General features: G+C 40.8%; 1 protein-coding gene across 2 annotated transcripts; it reads left to right on the plus strand.

Annotated features, from left to right (window-relative positions):
* The first annotated feature begins 313 nt into the window (after positions 1-313).
* SPIC (Spi-C transcription factor) lies at positions 314-16,007 on the plus strand. 2 transcript variants are annotated; one of them, XM_015152579.3, is made up of 6 exons: positions 314-487; positions 2,162-2,207; positions 2,867-2,960; positions 4,727-4,839; positions 7,946-8,054; positions 11,431-16,007. In XM_015152579.3, the coding sequence occupies exons 2-6, from the start codon at positions 2,205-2,207 to the stop codon at positions 11,856-11,858; spliced, it is 747 nt and encodes a 248-aa protein (XP_015008065.3). In that variant the 5' UTR covers positions 314-487; positions 2,162-2,204; the 3' UTR covers positions 11,859-16,007. The 2 variants fall into 2 exon arrangements, with proteins under 2 accessions (XP_015008065.3, XP_077810929.1); XM_077954803.1 differs by having other exon boundaries at positions 335-487; positions 4,775-4,839.
* Positions 16,008-24,531: the final 8,524 nt, after the last annotated feature.

Consider the following 24,531-nt stretch of genomic DNA (forward strand, 5'->3'; position numbering starts at 1 on the left):
ATTGGGAGAGAAGTAATATGCATTAAAAAAAAAAGAAGGGTGGGCCTGAGTTGCGTGGGTTAGAAGTTTCCAGTGGGGCTATGAAATCTGAAGAGCTACAACCTAAGTTGGGCGGGGTTTCATGGGGTTTGTTCTAATGCTTTTTTGCTTTTTGGCTGATGGGGTGCAAACTACTATGTGTCTCTTCAAAATAATAGCCCCTGGTGTCTACTGGTAGTATCATGAAATAGAAATTGTGAAGGCACTGTATCTTTTAAAAAAAATCCCCTTTTGAAGAACTTCCTTAAAAACAGCTATTTAATGCAACTCTGCCAGTGTGTTCTTGATGGTTGTGTCTTAACAATTCTAATTTTAAAAAATATTACTATTTTTTTCGTCAGAGCCATCACACTGGAAAATAATTTTTTATTTTCACGATAGCCTTCCGTTGAATTTACCATTCTGATATTAATGAAACATTTCTATAAAGGGTTGAAGTGTCTTCCCGGTAAGTTCTCAGCTTATGTTTTTCTAAATATCTTCTAATCACTGTTCATTTTTTCCTTTGGCCTAATGAGTGTTTCTCATTGTCTGCGTGTTCAGATGCAAGAAATATTAAGCAATCGTGGTAATCAATAATGTTTTTGAGCTTTTTCGTCCCTTTAGATTTGCTACTTTTAATAGTTGTGATAGTCTTGTGAAGCATTTTAGTCAAAGAGAACATGTTCATTTTTAAGCATTTAATTCAAAATACAACATTCAGTGCTTCTGCACTTTTGAGTCAAAGCAAGTAGTTGAAAATCATTGACATGACTTTTAAAAAATATGTACTACTGATAATATTCACTAAAGACCATGAGCCAAAGAGTGATTTCTGGATTTTCTTCTATTTTCTTTTAACTGACATGATGTAGTGATTTCAAAGAGCCAAATAGAATTTTGATGTTTAACATGTTATGTTGATATATGATGGATATGTATAATATTGGCATTAGATTACATCATCTCATTTTATTATTCAGCATTAAATACTAAAGAGTAAACACATTGTGTTTGCGGGAAAAATACTAAGAAGATAAACACTTATATAAAAAGAATCGCTGGGTTTACTTAATGGAATGATAAACAATTTTGGACCCACCACAGTTCTTTTTATTATGTGGGTTGGTTTTTGTTTGTTCCTTGTGTTGTTCTATAGAATGTACAGTTAAAAGCATTTAATTGTGGGTCTGTGTGATAATTGTTTATCTAAAGTAAAATCAGAATTACTTAGAGATAAGAAAGTAAATAACAAAATTCTAGACCAGTTTTCTTAACCTAGGATTCAAACAAGTCCAAGATAGTCTTCATAGGCTAAATTTTATTTGCAATTTAAGCCCAATTTTCATGGGAGGAAAAGGATGGCTTTTGCCAGATTCTCAGAAGGCAATATAACACCAAAGAAAGGTTTTTAAAAAAGTCCTACTTTTATAAGGCTATGCTAAGGTAAAAAGGATTTTGATTTTCAGAATTTTAGAATATTTAAAGTAATTTTGAAATACTTACATATACTTTTGAGTTATTTCCAATTTCTCTTATCAATCAAACAGCTTAGATAATTAACTATAAAGCTATTTTAATATTTAAAACATTTTGTAATCATGGAAAAGCAAAAAGAAGTGTCTGGGCCGGGCGCGGTGGCTCAAGCCTGTAATCCCAGCACTTTGGGAGGCCGAGACGGGCGGATCACGAGGTCAGGAGATCGAGACCATCCTGGCTAACACAGTGAAACCCCGTCTCTACTAAAATATACAAAAAACTAGCCGGGCGAGGTGGCGGGCGCCTGTAGTCCCAGCTACTTGGGCGGCTGAGGCAGGAGAATGGCGTGAACCTGGGAGGCGGAGCTTGCAGTGAGCTGAGATCCGGCCACTGCACTCCAGCCTGGGCGGCAGAGCGAGACTCCGTCTCAAAAAAAAAAAAAAAAAATTCAAGAAGTGTCTGTAGAAAATTTTGTAGAAAAAAATTTGTACTCATCAAAGAGAATTCAGGAGGTACTCTTGGTTTATGTAAGATATTTTCAGAAAATATCTTTGAGCAAGATCTTATTCAGAATAAAATTAGAGACTGCATTTAATTTTGCTTTTTAAATATTAATTTTTTTCAGGATTGTCAACTTATTTTATTTTGTTTTATTTTCTTCAAGCAACAACTGCTAAGGAACAGAATTGTCAATTTATTAATGAAATATGGTAAGTTGACATTTTAAAATTTTCTTTACTCTGTCCACAGAGGATGTCTATAGCATAATAATTAAAATTTTTTTTCTTTACCGACCATTCATTTTAAAAGTAAAATATATCGATCATATTAATAAGGATATGAAATAGTTTGCAAAGCAATTCAATTTTAGGTCTTGGAGACATACTTTAGAAAATAAGAGCATTTCACTTTTAAAGAACAATTCACAGGTTCTGTTCCATTGAAGATATTTCCTTGACCCTTTTTTCTAAATCACTCTCCTCTGCTCTACAACTCCTTGCTAAAATTTTGCAATAATGTTAAATACTATACTACAGAATGAATACCATTCTCTAAATACTATACTATCATGGAGTGGGTTTCACCTGTGATTGATTTTGTGCCTCAGGGTTCATTTGGTGATGTCAGAAACATTTTTGATGGTCACATCTGTGAAGGTGCTACTGGCAACCAGTGGGTAGAGGCCAGGGAAGCTGCTGAACATCATACAATGCATAGGCAGCCCCCTGACAACAGAGACGGCCAGCACAAAATGTCCATAGTGTCAAGATTGAGAAACCCTCCTTTAGACTAAATACTATTTTAAATCAGGGAGATTCAGTTTAACTGGTAATTCTAAAACTCCAGAATTCTATCATTGTTCCAATAGACGTGTGTTGAACAAGACAAGCTGGGTCAAGCATTTGAGGATGCTTTTGAGGTTCTGAGGCAACATTCAACTGGAGATCTTCAGTACTCGCCAGGTAAAGATAAGTCATTTACCCTCTTCTGCTGGTACATCAAATGGCTTGTTGGTCACATACACATATAAGAATAATGATCAACTGATCAGGTGTGGTGGCTCACGTCTGTAATCCCAGCACTTTGGGAGGCCAAGGTAGGCAGATCACTTAAGACTAGGAGTTCAAGACCTGCCTGGCCAACATGGCGAAACCCTGTCTTTACTAAAAATACAAAAATTAGCTAGGCATGGTAGCATGCTCGTAATCCCAGCTACTCTGGAGGCTGAGGCTTAAGAAGTGCGAACCCGAGAGGCAGAAGCTTCAGTAAGCTGAGATGGCGCCACTATATTCCAGAATAATGATCAGAACAGAGAAGACCTTTTCTTTGTTTTTTTCCTTTTTTTTTTTTTTTTTTTTTTTTTGAGACGGAGTCTTGCTCTGTCACCCAGGCAGGAGTGCAGTGGCGTGATCTCGGCTCACTGCAAGCTCCACCTCCCTGGTTCAGGCCATTCTCCTGCCTCAGCCTCCCAAGTAGCTGGGACTACAGGCGCCCACCACCACGCCCGGCTAATTTTTTCTATTTTTGGTAGAGACAGAGTTTCACCGTGTTAACCAGGATGGTCTCGATCTCCTGACCTCATGATCCGTCCATCTTGGCCTCCCAAAGTGCTGGGATTACAGGCGTGAGCCACCGTGCCCGGCGACCTTTTTTTCTATAATTTAATTTTTTTTTTTTTTTGTAGAGAGAGAGTCTTACTATGTTGCCCAGGCTGGTCTGGAACTTCTGGACTCAAAAACGAGAAGATCATTTTCATTTTTACCTGAAGCATCCAGGATTAATTCTAGCAAAGGCAAAATATGCCCAGGAGTATCTAGCCTAAATAAAACTAAAGTCTCACATACAAAAATGCGGAGAATATAGAGGATGACATTCCACACAGGAATACAAAGATACATAATTATCTGCTATTAGAAATATCTGGTTGACATTTATTTATCTAATAGACAGTTCATTTTAACTATTCACAAAAGGCTTTTAAATTGTTCTAATAAATCTTATAGACCTTCCACCCACCCAACAAGATATATTCTACCTGGAAGAATAAGTATTTTTAAATTTCCTCATCCATTATCCTATGGACTATGTAGTCTAAATAGAATGCAAATATGTTGTGTATTAAGTTTACACAGGGTATTACAGAGTGTTCCAAGATAAGAGAAATCATGTGAGCTGGGCATGGTGGCTCACACATGTAATTCCAGCACTTTGGGAGGCCGAGCTGGGTGGGTCACTCGAGCCCAGGAGTTCAAGACCAGCCTGGGCAACATGGCAAAACCCTGTCTCTACAAAAAATACAAAAATTAGCGAAGTGTGGTGGTGTGAGCCTGGAGTCTCAGCTACTTGGGAGGCTGAGGTGGGAGGATCACTTGAGGCTGGGAGGCACAGGCTGCAGTGAACCAAGATAACACGGCTGCATTCCAGCCTGGGTAACAGAGAGAGACCCTGTCTTAAAAAAAAAAAAAAAAAAGAAAGAAAGAAAGAAAAGAAATCATGAGGTCTCAGCCGACAAGGAGCATGTTCTCCAAATGGGATATGTATAACAGTATCCATAATAGCAGCGTAATGAGATAAACACCACAGGAGAAGTGCAAAGTGGCAAGAAAACAGATAAAAGCAATTGCATCTGTAAGTGCATATATGTACACACACACACACACACACATATATATATATGCACAAATACAAACTTCGACTTTTTTAGTTTCTTTCTCTGATTTAAAATTAGATTACAAAAATTACCTGGCTTTAATCAACCATCGTCCTCATGTCAAAGGAAGTTCCAGCTGCTATGGAGTGTTGCCTACAGAGGAGCCTGTCTATAATTGGAGAACGGTAATTGTAAGTATCAGACCATCCGTCAGTAACAGTCAAATATCCTATTCTTGCCAGGCTTCCATTTCACATACACTGTCTGAAACCCAGCTTAAAGACAGCAATGACTATGAAAATGGTTTCTTCTTTCTTTTTTTTTTTTTTTTTTTGAGATGGAGTCTGGCTCTGTCACCCAGGCTGGGGTTCAGTGGCTCAATTTCAGCTCACTGCAACCTCCGCCTCCTGGGTTCAAGCGATTCTCCTGCCTCAGCCTCCCAAGTAGCTGGGGTTACAGGCATGCACCACAACGCCCAGTTAACTTCTGTATTTTTGGTGGAGACAGGATTTCCACATATTGGCCAGGCTGGCTTCAAACTCCTGACTTCAGGTGATCCACCCGCCTTAGCCTCCCAAAGTGCTAGGATTACAGATGTGAGCCACTGTGCTCTGTCTGAAAATGCTTTTTAAGGACCATCAGCTGTAGTCTGAAATTGACAGTCAACATGGATGATCATATGCTGTTAGGAAGGAAGTGACCCTTCATCATTGCTCTGTTTAGCCTCAGACTGGTTTGAACGACTTCTGTAAAAAGGAGGTGTTTTCAGGATGTTCACATCAATTGCTTCTCCTTAGTCCATCTGAGAAATTGCAAAAAAGTTTCCCCTAAAAACCACAGGGCAAAGGTCCAAACTGTCCCTGCACTGGCTTTACCTACAGTCTTGTATTAGCCTGCTCTGTTTTCCTTCTCAAACTCAGTGTTATCTGTATGTATTGGACCAATTCATTTATATTTTATTAATAGCAGCACCTGCAAAGGGAAACGTCCTGCTATCTCCACATTCATGTATTCTTTTCATTTTCCTCACACATCCATTTTATCAAGCAGTCTTCATGGGATGAGGTATAAATGTGAATTGGTTTTTATTTTTCTTCCGTCATTACCTTCAATCATGCCATGTCAAATGTCCTTTTTCTGTTTCTATAAATTGTTCCCTTGGGGCCTCTTCACAAGACATTTTATTTTAAGAGAGTGCTTCGGGCTGGGTGCAGTAGCTCACGCCTGTAATCCCAAAGCTTTGGGAGGCTGGGGTGGAAGGATCACTTGAGCCCAAGAGTTCGAGACCAGCCTGAGCAACACAGCAAGACCCTGTCTCAAAAAGAAAAAAAATTTAAATAAAAATTTTAATTAGAGAGTGCTTTGGTTCCAGCTTAACCTCTTCCACCTCCACTTAGGATTCCCAGGTAAAATGAAAGATGCCCAATATTTTTGTTTACTAAATCTGGCAGCCCTACTTCTTTCTACTTCAACTCCCATTTTCTAGCACGCACCTCACAACCTCTTATCCCTGGGGACTCCTTGCTTGCTGGTCAGTCTTCTTGACTGGGGTGTGGAAAGACAGCTCAAGCCCACCCCTTCCCGATGTTTAACCCTTGGAAACCCACATATTCTTGCCATATGTAAATAGTAGGAGCTTGGGCTGCTTCTTCCTGTCCCCTTTCTTTATTCTGCCTTCCCTTGGCTGTCATCTTTCTTTCTTTCCCTCCTTCCCTTCCTCCCTCTCTCCCTCCCGCCCTCTCTCTCTCTCCCTCTCCCTCCCTCCCTCCCCTTCTTTCTTTCTTTCTTTCTTTCTTTCTTTCTTTCTTTCTTTCTTTCTTTCTTTCTTTCTTTCTTTCTTTCTTTCTTTCTTTTTCCTTCCTTCCTTCCTTCCTTCCTTCCTTCCTTCCTTCCTTCCTTCCTTCCTTCCTTCCTTCCTTTCTTTCTTTCTTTCTTTCTTTCTTTCTTTCTTTCTTTCTTTCTTTCTTTCTTTTTCTTTCTTTCTTTCTTTTTCGACAGGGTATTGTTCTCTCATTTAGGTTGGAGTGCAGTGGTACAATTGTAACTCACCGAAGCCTCAAACTCCTGGGGTCAAGAGATCCTCCTGCCCCAGCTTCCTAAGTAGCTGGGACTATAGGCATGTGCCACCACGCCTGGGTAATTTTTAAATTTAAATTTTTTTGCTCTGTTGCCCGGGCTGTAGTGCAATGGCACCATCTTGGCTCACTGCAACCTCTGCCTCCTGGGTTCAAGCGATTCTCCTGCCTCAGCCTCCCAAGTAGGTGGGATTACAGGTGCACACCACCAGCCACAGCTAATTATTATTATTATTTTGAGACAGAGTTTCACTGTTGTCACCCAGGCTGGAGTGCAATGGTTCGATCTCGGCTCACTGCAACCTCCGCTTCCCAGGTTCAAGCGATTCTCCCGCCTCAGCCTCCCTAGTAGCTAGCTGAGATTATAGGTGCCTGCCACCATGCCCAGCTAATTTTCGTATTTTTAGTAGAGACGGGGTTTCATCATGTTGCCCAGGCTGGTCTCAAACTCCTGACCTCAGGTGATCCACCCACCTCGGCCTCCCAAAGTGTTGGGATTACAAGAGTGAGCCACTGAGCACCCAGCCAATATATTCTTTTTTTTGTACTTTTTTTAGAAATGGGGTTTCACCATGTTGGCCAGGCTGGGTCTCGAACTCTTGACTTCAGGTGATCCACCTGCCTCAGCCTCCCAAAGTGCTAGGATTACAGGCATGAGCCACTGCACCTGGCCTAATTTTTAAAACTTTTGTAGAGTTGGGGCCTCTCTGAGTTGCCCAGGCTGGTCTTGAACTCCTGGGCTCAAGTGATTCTCCTGCCTTGGCTTCCCAAATTGTTGAGATTACAGGCCTGAGTCACCGTGCTGGGTCCTTTCTTGTCTTATAAAATTTTTATTGTTTTCATTACTTAATTTATCTTCCTAGCTGCCTACTGACATCTTTCTTATCTCCCCTTGCCTACATGGGCATCCAGCACAGGAATGGAAGCCCATCTTCCCTTTCTGCTGGTACCACGGGCTTTAAGCAATCCCTTCTTTCTTGTAGGGAGGGTAGGACATGACACGACTCACAAAGCCAAAGATTACCCTCTGTCCCCTGGTCCTCTCCTTATGTGGGTTTGATGTTAGTGCTGCCCTGGGAGCTATCTGGCTGGCTGCAGTTGGGGGTAATTCCTTTAACAACCTGGGAGGGGCTTAGCCTCTTTTTCCCCTAGCTTTTGACTTCAGTCTATAATAGGCCACAGGGAAAGTCTCACTTAACATCCTGCTACATTATTTATATAGAACAGTGCTGCGGACTTCTATTTTGAAGGAAATATTCATCAATCTCTGCAGAACATAACTGAAAACCAGCTGGTACAACCCACTGTTCTCCAGCAAAAGGGGGGAAAAGGTACGTTGATCCATCATTCATTATCTAGGTAAAAGAACCAGATCTTCCTCATAGCCACTTTAAAGGGAATTTATAACTGAGTTTGGAATTGTATTTGCAAAATATTCTCTTATCACAATTGAGAGTAATTTAACTCTGACTTCTTGAACCAGTCCAAGCCATTCATCTTGGGTGAGACGTCATATGTCTTTTTTTTTGAGACAGAGTCTCACTCTGTTGTCCAGGCTGGGTCTGAAACTCCTGGATTCAAGCCATCTGAAATGCTAGGATTACAGGTGTGAGCCACCACACCCAGCCTCCTATTTTTAAACTTTTAAATTTTTATTTATTTTTCACTTTTTGAACTTATTTTGTTAAAAATGGAGACACAAACACACACATTAGCCTAGGCGTAACAGTGTCAGGATCGTCACTGTCACTGTCTTCCACCTCCCCATCTTGTTCCACTGGAACGTCTTCAGGGACAATAACACATGGAGCTGTCATCTCCTATGATAACAGTGCCTTGTGGAATACCTGCTGAAGCACTTGCCTGAGGCTGTTTCACAGTTAACTTTTTATTTTTTTAATTTTAATTTTATTATTTATTGATTGTTTTACAGTTAACTTTAAAAGAAAATTAAGTAGAAGGAGTATAATCCAAAATAATGATAAAACGTATATATAGTAGATACTAGGTGATAGGAATTTTTCAGCTCCACTATCATCCTTTTTTTTTTTTTTTCCTCTTGTTGCCCAGGCTGGAGTGCAGTGGCATGATCTCAGTTCACTGCAGCTTCCGCCTCCCTGGCTCAAGCAGTTCTCCTACCTCAGCCTCCCGAGTAGCTGGGATTACAGGCACCCACCATCATGCCTGGCCTATTTTTTGTATTTTTAGTAGAGACGGAGTTTTGCCATGTTGGCCAGGCTGGTCTCGAACCTCTGGCCTCAGGTGATCCAGCCTTCCAAAGTGCTGGGATTAGAGGCATGAGCCACCATGCCCGGCCAGATAATTTTTTAAAAATGTGATTCAGGCAGCCCCCCTGAACCAAAATAGGTTCAGAGAGACTCCCTCACCAATACATTTTATTTATTTATTTTTATTTTTATTTATTCATTTATTTATTTTTTAATTTTTCTGAGACAGAGTTTAGCTCTTTTTATTTTTTTAAATAAAAATATTATAATACTCATGGTAAAAGACTCAAACTAAAGTACAAAGTGAAAGTAAAAGTTCCAGTGTATTTTACATATTTTTAGAAAAGCTTTTTTTTTTTTTTAATTTTTCACATGTACAAGTATATGCATATCCTTTGAAATTACAAAGGGGGTTATACTCTTGCATTTTTTCCTGTAAATAATATATCTTAAGTAAATTCTGGGCACGGAGGCTCACGCCTGTAATCCCAGCACTTTGGGAGGCCAAGGTAGACAGATCTCTTGAGGTCAGGAGTTAGAGACCAGCCTGGCCAACTTGGTGAAACTCCGTCTCTACAAAAAATACAAAAAATTTAGCCGGGCATGGTGGTGGGTGCCTGTAATCCCAGCTACTGGGGAGGCTGAGGTGGGAGGATCACTTGAGTCCAGGAGGTTGAGGTTGCAGTGAGCCAAGATCAAGTCACTGCACTCCAGCCTGAGTGACAGAGTGAGACTTCAACTCAAAAAAAAAAAATTAATTAATTAATTAAAATAAAAATAGATAAATAAATAAATAGATAAAATATATAGCTGAGGGAGTCTTTCTGAACCGCTTCTGGTTCAAGGAGGCTACCTGATTCACTTTAAAAAAAAATTATAGGCCGGGCATGGTAGCTCATGCCTGTAATCTCAGCACTTTGGGAGACCGAAGTGGGCAGATCACTTGAGGTCAGGAGGCTGAGGCAGGAGAATCACCTGAACCCGGGAGGCAGAGGTTGCAGTGAGCTAAGATTGCACCACTGCACTCCAGGCTGGGTGACAGAGCAAGACTCCGTCTCAAAAATAAATAAATAAATAAAATCTAAACATTAAAAATATATGGAAAACTTTAAAAGATGATGATCCATTAAGACTGACTTGATCACTGAATGAGAGGCAGAGAGTTTTGTTTAAGTTGTGACTTTAATTCACGATGTGTTTTTTGGTAAGTCCCTTTTTTCATTTCTCAATTCATAAACTCAAGATAATATAATATAAAAGATAATCTTTGTAAAAATGTTTGAGGTCTTTGGATGAGTGATAAATGTATCATACAAAAGTACTATTCCCCAGAGACTGTTTAAAGAGTTTGGGAATCCACTAGTATACCTCCTCGAGGGAAAACAGAATTTGGCTGCAAATTTTTAGCTACTGATAGATCTGGCAGAGCACGGTATTTACAGACTAACTCTGAAGTCACAAAATGGGCTGTCACTTTTGTTCTCCTGGGCTGTCATGCAAAAGAAATCCTATCAACTGAACAAACCCCACACAGATTCTCTCAACGTCCTGCCTAGTTATTTTGAAATATAAATGGCCATGTTCCTAAAAAGACAAAACTTCTAGTGGTACCATTTTATTTCACAACAATGAGAAATATCACAGTGTCCACTGCATTGTGAAATAAAGAAAGTGATATAAAAACATTTTTGGCATTTCCATTTGAGTTTTTCTTTTTTATTTTTCAAGTAATTGTGCAGACCCAGAGTTAGCATTTTTGCCTAGGTCTTTAGTATTAATTTTCTTAATATTACCTTATATTTGCACTTTACAAAGTGCATTTACATCCCTTAACTCATTTGAATAAAGCCCCTTCAAATGACTTGCTTTCTGGAAGTGGCTTTTTGAGGCTTCTCTTCAAAACCGCTAAACTTTGTGGGCCATTTTGCTCAGTATTGTTCTGTAGAAAGTTTTGTTTTGTTTTGTTATTTGAGACAGTCTCAGTCTGTTGCCCAGGCTGGAGTACAGTGGCTCACTGCAACCTCATTCTCAAGTGATTTTCCTGGGTTCAAGCGATTCTCCTGCCTCAGCCTCCCAGGCGCGTGCCACCACGCCTGGCTAATTTTTGTATTTTTAGTAGACACGGGGTTTCACCATATTGGCCGGGCTGGTGAACTCCTGACCTCAAAGGATCCGCCCTCCTCGGCCTCCCAAAGTGCTGGGATTACAGGCGTGAGCCACCGCGCCTGACCGGACAACATTCTTAACCTCTCCACCAAAGAAAGATCCAGCTGAAACTTCAGTAGGCCAGATAGATCCTTGACCTTCGAGTCCCGTAAAATGATGCCATCATGCATGTGATGGCATGTAAGGGCAGTGAGTAGGAGAAAAACCAGTCTCGATGCAGCTTTTAATTCGGTAGTCGCTGAACAAACCCTTCCTGAAGATGTTCTTGGTGTATAGCCACGGTGGAGTCTGACCTTGTTTCCCTTCATTTTAGGCAGGAAGAAGCTGCGACTGTTTGAATACCTTCACGAATCCCTGTGTAATCCAGAGATGGCATCTTGTATTCAGTGGGTAGATAAAACCAAAGGCATCTTTCAGTTTGTTTCAAAAAACAAAGAAAAACTTGCCGAGCTTTGGGGGAAAAGAAAAGGCAACAGGAAGACCATGACTTACCAGAAAATGGCCAGGGCGCTGAGAAATTACGGAAGAAGTGGGGAAATTACCAAAATCCGGAGGAAGCTGACTTACCAGTTCAGTGAGGCCATTCTCCAAAGACTGTCTCCATCCTATTTCCTGGGGAAAGAGATCTTCTACTCACAATGTGTTCAACCTGATCAAGAATATCTCAGTTTAAATAACTGGAATGCAAATTATAATTATACATATGCCAATTACCATGAGCTAAATCACCATGATTGCTAAATATACGCTCATATTTCATGGTTTACTGGCATCGGAAATACCTACAAATTTTAAGGATTTCTCCTTCTGTCTCTTTTTTCCCTCTTTTGAAGAAATTTAGAATTTTTTTCTTAAAGCAAATACTAAAGAGAAAAAAATTAACTTTATTGTTGCTTTTATCAAAGAGCATGTGATCTATACTAACTTGTTGGGAAATTCTACCAATGAAAAAACTTTTTTATAATACTTTGTGAAGATTCAATGAACAACTTTATTGTTTCTTTTTTTTTTTTTTTTTGTGACGGAGTCTAGCGCTGTGTCACCCAGGCTGGAGTGCAGTGGCGCGATCGGCTCACTGCAAGCTCCGCCTCCCAGGTTCACGCCAATTCTCCTGCCTCAGCCTCCGAGTAGCTGGGACTACAGGCGCCCGCCACCACGCCCGGCTAGTTTTTTGTATTTTTAGTAGAGACGGGGTTTCACCATGTTAGCCAGGATGGTCTCGATCTCCTGACCTCGTGATCCACCCGCCTCGGCCTCCCAAAGTGCTGGGATTACAGGCTTGAGCCACCGCGCCCGGCCAACTTTATTGTTTCAAATGATCAAGCCCATTTGAAAGTATAGATTAAATGTCCTTGCTCTGCTCTTACTATTCTCTCTCTTTTTAACATTTTTATTTTTTTATTTTATTATTTTTTAAAGAGGTCTCAGCCAAGATAATTTTTTACTTTTATGGATTTAGGAGTACAAATGCAGTTTTGTTGCTTTGATATATTGCATAGTGGTGAAGTATATTGCATAGCATCCTCATCACCAGAATACTGAACATTGTACCCAATAGGTAGGATTTCATCCCTCATACCCCTGCCATCCTCCCACCTTTTGGAGCCTCCCGTGTCTATTACTCCATTCTGTATGTCCATTGCTAAGCTCCCAACTTACCCACTTCATTTTATTTTAAAAATTGTTTCTTTTTCTGCATACTTCAGTGGATGCAAAGTCTTTTTCTTTTTTCTTTTCCTTTCACAGACGATGACAGCTTTTTCTGTTTGTTTGTTTGTTTGTTTTTGGCTGCTGACTCCCAAACACAACACTGACAGTGACTTATAATTTTTAATTTTTCTAAGAGGCAGACCCTACCTCCGAAGCTCTTTGATTTGGCTTTTCCCACTTCAATAAGCTGGTCTAAATTCTTGCTATCTTCTATGCAACCACCTTCTTCTAGATTAACAGTGCCAGTACAGATGATTTGACTTATATATTGATTTCAGCATTTTCTTGTCATGTACTCAGGTAAGGAAATTCACTCTTGTATATCTGATGGCTTTATAAAAAATCATTTACAAAAAAATGACTGCATATGATAAAGCCTTTGTGCCAAAATGGGTTCATGGCTTTAAAAACATCACTAGAAATGTCTATTCAGGTTCCTTAGCATTTTTTTCTTTCGTTCTCTTTTGATCTTACCCATTTTTACAACTTAAAGCTTTTTTTTTTTTTTTTTTTTGAGACAGGGTTTCATTCTGTCACCCATGCTCAAGTGCAGTGACGCAAACATGGTTGAAGCCCAGCTAATTTTTTTTTTTTTGTAGAGACTGTTTTGCCATCTTGCCTAGGCTGGTCTCTAACTCCCAGGCTCAGGCGATCTGCCCAACTTGGCCTTCAAAAGTGCTGGGATTATAGGTGTGAGCCACCGAGCTGGCCCCAAAACTTTTTTAATGTTTAAATTTTACTATTATGCTAAGGAGGAGTTACCCATTTTTTAATTGCCTTTTTTCTTCCTTATTAGAGAGGGGTAAGGAAGAAGACTTGGTCAGCAGAAAGCAGGTCTTAATTGCTTTTTTTTTTTTGCGGGGGTGGGAGTTTGTTGCTATTGAGTTGTTTGAGTTCCTTATATGTATTGGATATTAACCCCTTATAAGATGTCTGGCTTGAAAGTATTTTTTCCCATTCCATAAGTTGTCTCTTTACTCTGGTGATTGTTTCCTTACTTTTTAGTTTGTTTGTTTTAACTACACATCATAAACTAAGGAACTTTTTAGTTTGCTGTAATACCATTTGTCTATATTTAATTTTGTTGTTCATGCTTTTGGGACCAAATCCAACATATCTTTACCCAGACCAATGTCTTGTATGTTTCCCCTATGTGTTCTTCCCTCCCTCCCTCTCTCTCTCTCTCTTTCTCTCTTTCTCTTTTTCTTTCTTTCTCTCTCTCTCTCTCTCTCTCTCTCTCTTTCTTTCTTCTTTCTTTCTTTCTGAAGGCTGTCATCTGACCCCCCTATGTTTTCTTCAAGTAGTTTTAGGGTTCTTGCTCTTTCTTTCTTTCTTTCTTTCTTTCTTTTCTTGTTGACAATTTTCCTGAGCAAACTAATGAAGGAATGTTTAAGTTTTTAATCCATTTTGAATTGACTTTGGTATATGGTGTTGAAATAAGGGTCCAATTTTATTTTTCTGTGTGCCGAAATTCAGTTTCCCCTACACCATTTATTGAATAAAGCTGCCTTTTTCTTCTTGGCATATTTGTTGAAAATCAGTTAGATTCATCTTTGGGCTCTCTAATCTGTTCCATTCATTGATATATCTTTTTCTTTTTTGCCAATTCCATGCTGTTTTGATTAGTATAGCTTTGCAGTATAGTTTAAAATCAGGTAGTGTGATACCTCCAGCTTTGTCAACTTCAGAGATCTCTGAAACAAATACCTCCAGCACTGTTCTTTTTGCTCATGGTTGCCTTGGCTTTTTTTTTTTTTTTTTTTTTTCAGTTTCATATGAATTTTAATTTTTTTTCTTTTTTTAATTTAAATTTTTATTTTGCTTTAAGTTCCAGGATACATGTGCAGAATGTACAGGCTTGTTACATAGGTATACATGTGCCATGGGGGTTTGCTGCAGCTATCAACCTGTCACCTAGGTTTTAAGCCCCACATGCATTAGGTATTTGTCCTAATGCTCTCCCTCCCCTTGTCCCCTACCTCCCGACAGGCCCCAGTGTGTGATGTTCCCCTCCCTGTGTCCATGTGTTCTCATTGTTCATCTCCCACGTATGAGTGACAACATGTGGTGTTTGGATTTCTGTTCCTGTGTTAGTTTGCTAAGGATGATGGTTTCCAGCTTCATGTCCCTGCAAAAGACTTTTTTTTTTTTTGAGACATAGTCTCCAAGGCTGGAGTGCTGTGTCACAATCATGGCTCACTGCGGCCTCAACCTCCTGGGCTCAAACAAACCATCCTTCTACTTTAGCCCCTAGAGTAGCTGGTACCACAGGTGTGCATTGCCAGGCCTGGCTAAGTTTTTTTGTGTGGAGGTAGAGATGAACTCCTCAACTCAAGCAGTTTTTCCACTTTAGCCTCCCAAAGTGCCAGGATTACAGGCTAGAATTTTTTTTTTTTTCTTTTTTTGAGACAGGGTCTCTTTCTCTTCCCCAGGCTGGAATGCGGTGACACAATCATAACTCATTGCAGCCTTGACCTCCTGGGCTCAAGCAATCCTCCAACTGCAGTTGCCCATGTACTTTGGACCACAGGCGCACACCATGACTGGTTAATTTTTTGTAGAGATGGAGTCTTTTTTTTGTTTTTTTGATGAAGTCTCACCCTGTTGCCCAGGCTGGAGTGCTATGGTGTGATCTCAAGCTCACTGCAACCTCCACTTCCCAGGTTCAAGTGATTCTCCTGCCTCAGCCTCCTGAGTAGCTGGGATTACAGGCATGTTCCACCATGCCCAGCTAATTTTTTGTATCTTTAATAGAGACGGGGTTTGAGAGCCAGGCTGGTCTCAAACTCCTGACCTTGTAATTCATCCACCTTGGCCTCCCAAAGTGCTGGGATTACAGGCGTGAGCCACCATGTCTGGCCAAGTCTCACTTTTTTGCCCAGGCTGGTTGGTCTTGAATTCTTGGGCTCAGGTGATCTTCCCATCTCACCCTCCCAAGTGCTGGGATTACAGGCATGAGTCACTGTGCCCAACCAAGAGCTGATTATTGAAAAGATCCTGGCACCTCCTGCCCCTCTGTCTTGCTTCCACTCTCTTATCATGTAATCTGCACATTCTGGCTCCCCTTCACTTTCCACCATGAATGGAAGCTACCTGAGGCCCTTACCAGAAGCAGATTTGGCACCACGCTTGTATAGCCTGCAGAAACATGAGCCAAATAAACCACGTTTCTTTGTAAATTACCTGGGCTCAGATATTTTATTGAGCAACAGAAACAGACTGAAACAGTATAAATCCTTGTCTTGCTCCAGATCTTACAGGAAAGGTTTTGAGTGTAATGTTAGCTGTGGGCCTCTCATAAATGACCTTTATTGTGTTGAGTTACATTTCATTTCATTTCATTTCTTTTTTTTTTTTTTTTTTTTTTGAGAGTCTCACTCTGTCGCCCAGGCTGGAGTGCAGTGGCACGATCTTGGCTCACTGCAACCTCCTCCTCCCGGATTCAAGCGATTCTCCTGCCTCAGTCTCCCAAGTTGCTGGGATTACAGACACATGCCACCACACCCAGCTAATTGTTTATATTTTTGGTAGAGATGGGGTTTCACAATGTTGACCAGGCTAGTCTTGAACTCCTGACCTCAAGTGATCTACTCACCTCAGTCTCCCAAAGTGCTGGGATTACAGGCATGAGCCACCGCAATTGGCCTTACCTTTCTTTTTAAAAATTTGTGCTCAAGGGTATCCTCAAAGAGGTATATGCCCTTTATATCTAATTTGGTGAACACTTTTTTGTCATCTTTCTCTGTCTTGCTCTCTCTTGCTCTCATTCTCTGCTTAGAGAGTGGAAGATAAGAGAGTTTTTATCATAAAAGGATATTAAATTTTGTGAAATGATTTTTGACATCTAATAGATGATTATATGGTTTTTGCCTTTCATTCTGTTAATGAGGCATGTCACATTTATTGATTTGCATATGTTGAACTATCCTTGCATTCCAGTGATAAAAATATTTCTCAAAAGAAGACATGCAAGTAGCCAACAGACAATGAAAAAATGCTCAGCATCAGTAATCATTAGAGAAATGCAAATTAAAACCACAATAAGATATAATCTCTCACCTGTCAGAATGTCTTAAAATGTTTATTATTATATTTTTAATCGTCCTGTACTTTATTTTAAAACAATGTTTTCAGGAGAAAACAAAAGATAAGTGTTGGTGAAGATGTAGAGCAAAGGAAACACTTGTACACTGTTGGTGTAAATGTAAACTGGTGTAGCCATTATGGAAAACAGTATGGAGCTTCCCCCCCACAAAAAAAAACCTAAAAATAGAATTATATGATCTAGTCCCACTTTGGGTATTAATGCAAAAGTCCTGAAATCAGTTTGTCAAAAGGATATCTGCATTCCTATGTTCATTGCAACACTATGCACAATAGCCAAATTAGGTAATCAACCTCTGCCCATCAACAGATGAATGGATTTAAAAAATGTATTGCATATACACAGTGGAATACTATTCAGCCTTTAAAAAGAAGGACATTCTGACCAGGTGCAATGGCTCACATCTGTAATTCCAACACTTTGGGAGATCAAGGTAGGCAGATCACTTGAAGTCAGGAGTTTGAAACCAGCCTGGCCAACATGGTGAAACTCCATCTCTACTAAAAATACAAAAATTAGCTGGACGTGGTGGTGCATGCCTATAATCTCAGCTACTTGGGAGGCTGAGGCAAGAAAATGGCTTCAACCTGGGAGGCAGAGGTTTCAGTGAGCTGAGATGGTACCACTGCACTCCAGCCTGGGCGACACAGACTCCATCTCAAAAAATAAAAATAAAAATAAGAGAAGGTAATCCTGAAATTTGTGACAACATTGACGAAATTGGAGAACATTGTGCTAAGTGAAATAAGTCAGGGCCAGAAAGGCAAATACCACATATTCTCATTTATATGTGGAGTTAAAACAATTAACTTATAGAAGTGGAGAATAGAATTGTGGTGACAGAAGCTGGAGGAGGGGGAAATGGGTATGTGATGAGCAAAGGGTATACAATTTCAAACAGGGAGAATATGTTTTCTCTTTTTGTGCATTCTATTGCACAGCATGGTGAATATAGTTAATAGTAAAGTGTTGTACATTTCAAATTGCTAAGTAAACTTCAAATGTTCTTGTCACACAAAAAAGTTAAGTATTTGAGGTGATAAATATGTTGACTAGCTTGACTTAATTATTTCACATTGCATTCATAAATCGTAACATCATTATGTACCCCATAAATTTTTCCCCACGCAACTCCCTCTTTACAGAACCCACAAATCTATACAATTATCAACTGTCAATTTACAATAAAAAAGAAAACTTTAGTGGATACCTTGAGTCTATATTTTCTCTGCATTTCCACTCATGGTCTGTAACTGTGTGGCATTCAACAGATGACAGCCTAAGGAAAATGCCACTTTCCTTAATGATAATAAAAATCTAAAGCTTACACCTCCTACAAATCCCCTTCGTAGTTGACCTTTTTCTTGGGTAGATCCAGGTGCTAATGTTTCTTGCTATCCTGCCATGAAGCCATAGGGAGGTGCTGTTGCCCTGATATCTATCTGGCACATGGTCTCTTCCCTTGAACTAGCCCAGCGGAAACAGGCTAGAATAGAATGAAAACAAAAAGACTTTATAAAGGCTGGAGACCAGCAAATAGTAAACTCAAGAAGGAACCAGGATATAGGCAGTCTGGCTTGAAAGCTATGGCTTATTCTCCACATTTCACAAGGAACCCTGGAAAGAAACCCTTTGTTTCTTTCTTCATGCTTGGCAGGTGAGTGTATATGCCATCTGTATTACCACAAGGCAGGAAAACTTTCTAGACTACATGGGCCACTTCAGTCCAGGCCAAGAGCTCCCTGGGCCTGACCTCTGAGAGTTTAAGAATGCTCCAGTGTCCTCTTTTCCTTCATGTCCCTCTCTCTGGTGGTCTTGGGTCCCTTCCCCAGGGACTCTGAGGAAAAGACATGATCAATCCAGAGTGACTGAGGGAAGGTGGACTTGATATTGGCCATCTCCAAGTGTAGTCTATTTCAATCCCTGCTAACCTCAAAGCAGGACTGAGATTTACACCCATGCCCCCACAAAGAAAACACCTTATAAAGCATTAATAAGAAACACAAATTTTGGCTGGGCGTGATGGCTCACACCCATAATCATAGCACTTTGGGAGGCCAAGGCAGGAGGATCACTTGAGCACAAGAGTTTGAGACCAGCCCAGACAACACAGTGAGACCCCATCTCGATTTAAAATAGCAACAACAGTGAAGTTAAAAAGAAACATAAGTTTTACCAAAGATTGAAAGGACAAATGGCCCCTGGGCAATGGGAACTTAAAAAATAAAAATAAAAAAAAGAAAGGAGAAAGGGTAAAAAGGGTGTATCACACAAATCATTCAGCCAACAACTTAATACAATTCCATCAACATTTAGTTCTCCCCTTAGCTCCTCCCGTAACCCATGACAACTTGATGGGTTCATCTTGACATTTCTTCCCCAAAGCCCCCAGTCAGCTCTAATTCTCTTCCCTACATTACACAGAGTTGCTTTCTCTCAGGCAGAAGCCTGGACTCTGCCTTCAACGCAAAAAGCGCTGACCAAAGCCCATTTCTGCAAGCGGGTTCCTCCTTATAAAGACATGCTCATACCAGTGCTCAGAGATTAAAACCCTCTTCCTCTATTATGAAAAATGATGTCCTATTACAAACAGGGTCATTCTTCCCTGCCATGGCGTGTGCACCCATCGGCCAAGGACAAGGAAGGAAGACTTCTTAGTTTTATTCATGGCCCCTCAATCTCTAGTGTATGGTACTCCATCCTCCATTTTGTCACTTTCATCTGGTTGAATGGCTCAGTTAAACTCTTCTCCACTGAGCTGGAGGTCTGAGAAGCAAACTTGACCTACTCACTGTGCAACCCATGGGCAGCTTCCCATTGCTAGTTTTCTTGGCCCAGGTATTATGCATTAAACTTCTGCTTCCATGTCCTTCCTGTCAGTGCTTCCTTTATTTTATTATTTTTGTAGACCTGATTTTATTTATTTTTTAAGAGCTTTATTGAAGTATAATTGATATACAATAAAAACTACACATTTAGTGTATACAATTTCATAAGCTTGATATATGTGTACACCCATGATACCATGACCACTATCAAGGAAATAAACATATCCACCACCTCCAAAAGTTTCCCTGTGTCCCCTTGTGTGTGGAGGGTGGGTCAGGGAAGGTAGGTAGGTCAAGGGCGTCCCAGTAGTAAGAACTCATTTTTTTTTTTTTTTTGACACAGAGTCTCGCTCTATTGCCCAGGCTAGAGTGCAATGGCGTGATCTTGACTCACTGCAACCTCTGCCTCATGGGTTCAAGCAATTCTCCTGCCTCAGCCTCCTGAGTAGTTGGGATTACAGGTGCCCACCATCATGCCCAGCTAATTTTTGTATTTTTAGTAGAGGTGAGGTTTCACCATGTTGGTCAGGCTGGTCTCGAACTCCTGACCTCAGGTGATCCACCCACCTCGGCCTCCCAAAGTGCTGAGATTACAGGCATGAGCCACCGGGCCTGGCCTAGTAAGAACTCTTAACATGAGATCTACCCTCTTAACAAATTTTTAGGAATACAATACCATATTATGAACTATAGGCACTATGTTAGTCTCATGCTGCTAATAAAGACATACTCGAGACTGGGTAGTTTATAAAGGAAAGAGGTTTAATTGACTCACAGTTCCACATGGCTGGGGAGCCTTCACAATCATGGTGGAAGGCAAATGAGGAGCATAGTCATGTCTTATATGGCGGCAGGCAAGAGAGTGTGCAAGGGAACTTCCCTTTTTAAAACCACCAGATCTCGTGAGACTGATTCACTACCATGAGAACAGTATGGGGGAAACCGCCCCCATTATTCAATTATCTCCACCTGGCCCTGCCCTTGACATGTGGAAATTATTACAGTTCAAGGTGAGATTTGGGTGGGGACACAGGCAAACCATATCAGGCCCTATGTTGTATAGCAGATCTCTAGAACATTTTTGTCTTAGCATCACTGAAATGTTATATACCTTGAGCAACAACTCTCCCTTTCCTCCTTCCCCCCTACCCCTAGCAGTCTCTGTTCTAGTGTCTCCTTCTGAGTATGACTATTTTAGATATCTCATATAAGTGAAATCATGCAATATTTGTCCTTCTTTGACTAGCTTATTTCATTTAGCATAATATTTTCCAGGTTCATCCATGTCATCACAAATTGGAGAATTTCTTTCTTTCTTTTTCACAGTGAATAGTACTATACACACATACACACACACACCACACCACACCACATTTTCTTTATCTATTCATCTGTTGATGGACATTTGGGTTGTTTCCATATCTTGGCTATTGTGAATGATGCTGCAACAAATGTGGGAATGCCAATATCACTTCAGTATTCTGATTACAATTCTTTTGGATTAAATTCTTTTGGAGTGGGATTGTTGGATCTCATGGTAGTACTCTTTTTAAATTTTTGAGGAACCTCCATGTTGTTTTCCATAGTGGCCATGCCATTTTACATTCCCACCGACAATGTACAAGAGTTCTAATTTCTCCACAGTCTTACCAAGACTTATTCTATTTTGATAAAAGCCATCTTAACAGGTGTGAGGTGACACCTCATTGTGTTTTTGATTTGCATTTCCCTGATGATCAGCCATAGCACTTCTTTTAAATCACTGGATGCTCCTCTGAGCTCCACGCCATTGCACTCCAGCCTGGGCCACAGAGCGAGACTCTGTCTCAAAAAAAAAAAAAAAAAAAAAAAAAAGAAATTAAATTAAATTAAAATCCACTAAGAATGGCTTGAGGTATATGCAACTTTCATTTTTTTATTATTTTAATTTTGACTGCGGCCTTGCATTTCTTTCTTTTTTTATTTTAATTTTGACTGCTTCTTTCTTTTTCTTTTTGAGACAGAGTCTCACTCCATCACCCAGGATGGAGTGCAGTGGCGTGATCTTGGCTCACTGCAATCTCTGCCTTCCAGCTTCAAGTAATTCCTGTAGCTCAGCCTCCCAAGCAGCTAGAATTACAGATGTGTGCCACCATGCCTGGTTAATTTTTGTATTTTCAGTAGAGATGACATTTTGCCATGGTGGCTAGGCTGGTCTTGAACTCCCATCCTCAAGTGATCCACCTGCCTCGGCCTCCCAAAGTGCTGGGATTACAGGCGTGAGATCCGCCTGGCTTTTTTTTTTTTTTTTTTTTTTTTTTTTTTTGAGACAGTGGCTCTGTTGCCCAGGCTGGAATGCAGTGGCACAATCTTGACTCACTGCAGCCTTTACTTCCCAGGCTCAAATGATCCTCTCGACTCAGCCTCCCAAGTAGCTGGATTACAGATGCCCACCACCAGATCTGGCTAACTTTTATATTTTTTATGGAGACGGGATTTCACTATGTTACCCAGGCTGGTCTCGAACTCCTGAGCTGAAGCCATTTGCCTGCCTCGGCCTCCCAAAGTGCTGGGATTATAGGCATGAGCCCCCGTGCCCGGCCTGCTACTTTCATGTAAACAATTTCCTATGATTTTCCAAGATTCAAGTCCCCTAATTCTAGGTTTTTAGAGGTAGAAATCATTCTAAGACTCCTGCTGGTTAGTGTCACATGGATAACAGCATGGTTTAGCTTCTAATTTTTTTCAAGGGATATAATAAATATAAAGTGCACTAATATTTACTGTATGTTGTGATTGATGTATACACCCATAAAACCAACATCCAGACCAAAGTACAGAATATTCCCAGCACCTTCTAATGTTCCCTCATGCCCTTTCCCAATCTATATCAACCTTCCTATCACATAAGTGAATTCATATAGTATGTAGCGCGAGACTCCCTCTCAAAAGAAAAATCTTTAAATATCTGGTAGAATTCAGTGGTGAAGTCATTTAGTTCTGGGCTTTTACTGCTGTTTTGTTGTTGTTGTTGTTGTTTTGGTTTTTTTTGAGACAGAGTCTTGCTTGGTCATTCAGGCTGAAGTGCGGTGGCGCGATCTCGGTTCACTTCAATCTCCACCTCCCGGGTTCAAGCAATTCTTCTGCCTCAGCCTCCTGAGTAGCTGGGACTACAGGCGCCTGCCACCGTGCTCGGCTAATTTTTTTGTATTTTTAGTAGAGACTGGGTTTCACCATGTTAGTCAGCATGGTCTAAATCTCCTGACCGTGTGATCTGCCTGCCTTGGCCTCCAAAAGTGCTGGGATTACAGGCATGAGCCGCCGCGCCCGGCCTTTTTTTTTTTTTTTTTTTTTTAATTTTATTTTATTACTAATGCACTCTCTTTACTATCATAGGTTGTGGTATTATATTTTTATTTATTTTTTATTTCTGTATTTATTTATTAGAGACAGGGTCTCAGTTTGTCACCAGGCTGGAGTGCAGTGGCGCCATCTCAGCTCACCCAAATCTCTGTCTCCCAGGTTCAAACAATTATCCTGCCTCAGTAGCTGGGATTACAGGTGCACGCCACCATGCCCGGCTAATATTTGTCTTTTCAGTAGAGACGGGTTCGCTATGTTGGCTAGGCTGGTCTTGAACTCCTGACCTCAAGTGATCTGCCCGCCACGGCCTACCAAAGTACTAGGATTACAAGTGTGTACCACTGCGCCTGGCCTTATATTTTTAAAAATTGGTCTTTGTCCTTTCTTGGCATGCAGCTCCTAAAACCCTTCAAATTTCCCCGAGTGATAGGAGTATCTTTTTTATTTCATTTTATTTTTAGAAAGCTCTTGCTCTGTCATCCAGGCTGGAGTGCCATGGCATGATGACGTCTCACTGCAGCCTGCCTTCGTCTCCCAGGTTCAAGCAATCCTCCCACTTCAGCCTCTTGAATAGTTGAGACTACCAGCATGTGCTACCATGCCCAGCTACTTGTTTATTTTTTTAGTAGAGACGAGGTCTTTCCATGTCGCCCAGACTGGCTTTGAACCCCTGGCCTCAAGCAATTCTCTGGTTTCAGCCTCCCAAAGTGCTGAGATTACAGGCATGAGCCACCACACCCTAGCAAGAGAGTATCTTTTACTATTTTTAACAAGTCCCCTTTTATCACACTGAAGTTTATGCTAATGAGATGACTTAGGGTGGGGCCTCTAGATAGCCTAAGGATGGGGCGTGTACCAGAAAGAGCCAGTGATTAAAGGGTGTGAATTTTCAGCCCCACCTACAGCTGTGGAAAGGAGATGGAGACTGGAGATTGAGATCTTTTTAAATTTTATTTTATTTATTTTTATTTTTTTCTTTGAGATGGGGTCTCACTCTGTCACCCAGGCTGGAGTGCAGTGGCGTGATCTTGGCTCACTGCAACCTCCACCTCCCAGGTTCAAGGGATCCTCCTGCCTCAGCCTCCTGAGTAGCTGGGACTACAGGTGCCTGCCACCCCGCCCGACTAATATTTGTATTTTGCTAGAGAGGGGGTTTCGCCATGTTGGCCAGGTTGGTCTCGAACTCCTGACCTCAAGTGATCCATCTGCCTCGGCCTCCCAAAGTGCTGAGATTACAGGTGTGAGCCACTGCGCCCAGCCAGAGATTGAGCTCTTTAGAAACTCTTGAACATTGAGATCGGGAAAGCTTCAGCTTGGTGAAGACATGGACTTGCTGGAAGGGTGTTGTTAAATTAAACAGCTGGTCTCTATTGTTTCAGGTGTCTTAAATTCCTTCTAGATGTCCAGAATAAATTATAGGAATTTGGAC

This window comes from Macaca mulatta, chromosome 11 (assembly GCF_049350105.2).
Source record: "Macaca mulatta isolate MMU2019108-1 chromosome 11, T2T-MMU8v2.0, whole genome shotgun sequence".
Classification (NCBI taxonomy): domain Eukaryota; kingdom Metazoa; phylum Chordata; class Mammalia; order Primates; family Cercopithecidae; genus Macaca; species Macaca mulatta.

Bases quoted from the DNA above. Each gene is read 5' to 3' on its own strand.
- SPIC (XM_015152579.3), top strand. The intron at 2,961-4,726 runs GTAAAGATAAGT...ATTTAAAATTAG, and splicing joins AGATCTTCAGTACTCGCCAG to ATTACAAAAATTACCTGGCT. The intron at 4,840-7,945 runs GTAAGTATCAGA...TTATTTATATAG, and splicing joins ATAATTGGAGAACGGTAATT to AACAGTGCTGCGGACTTCTA.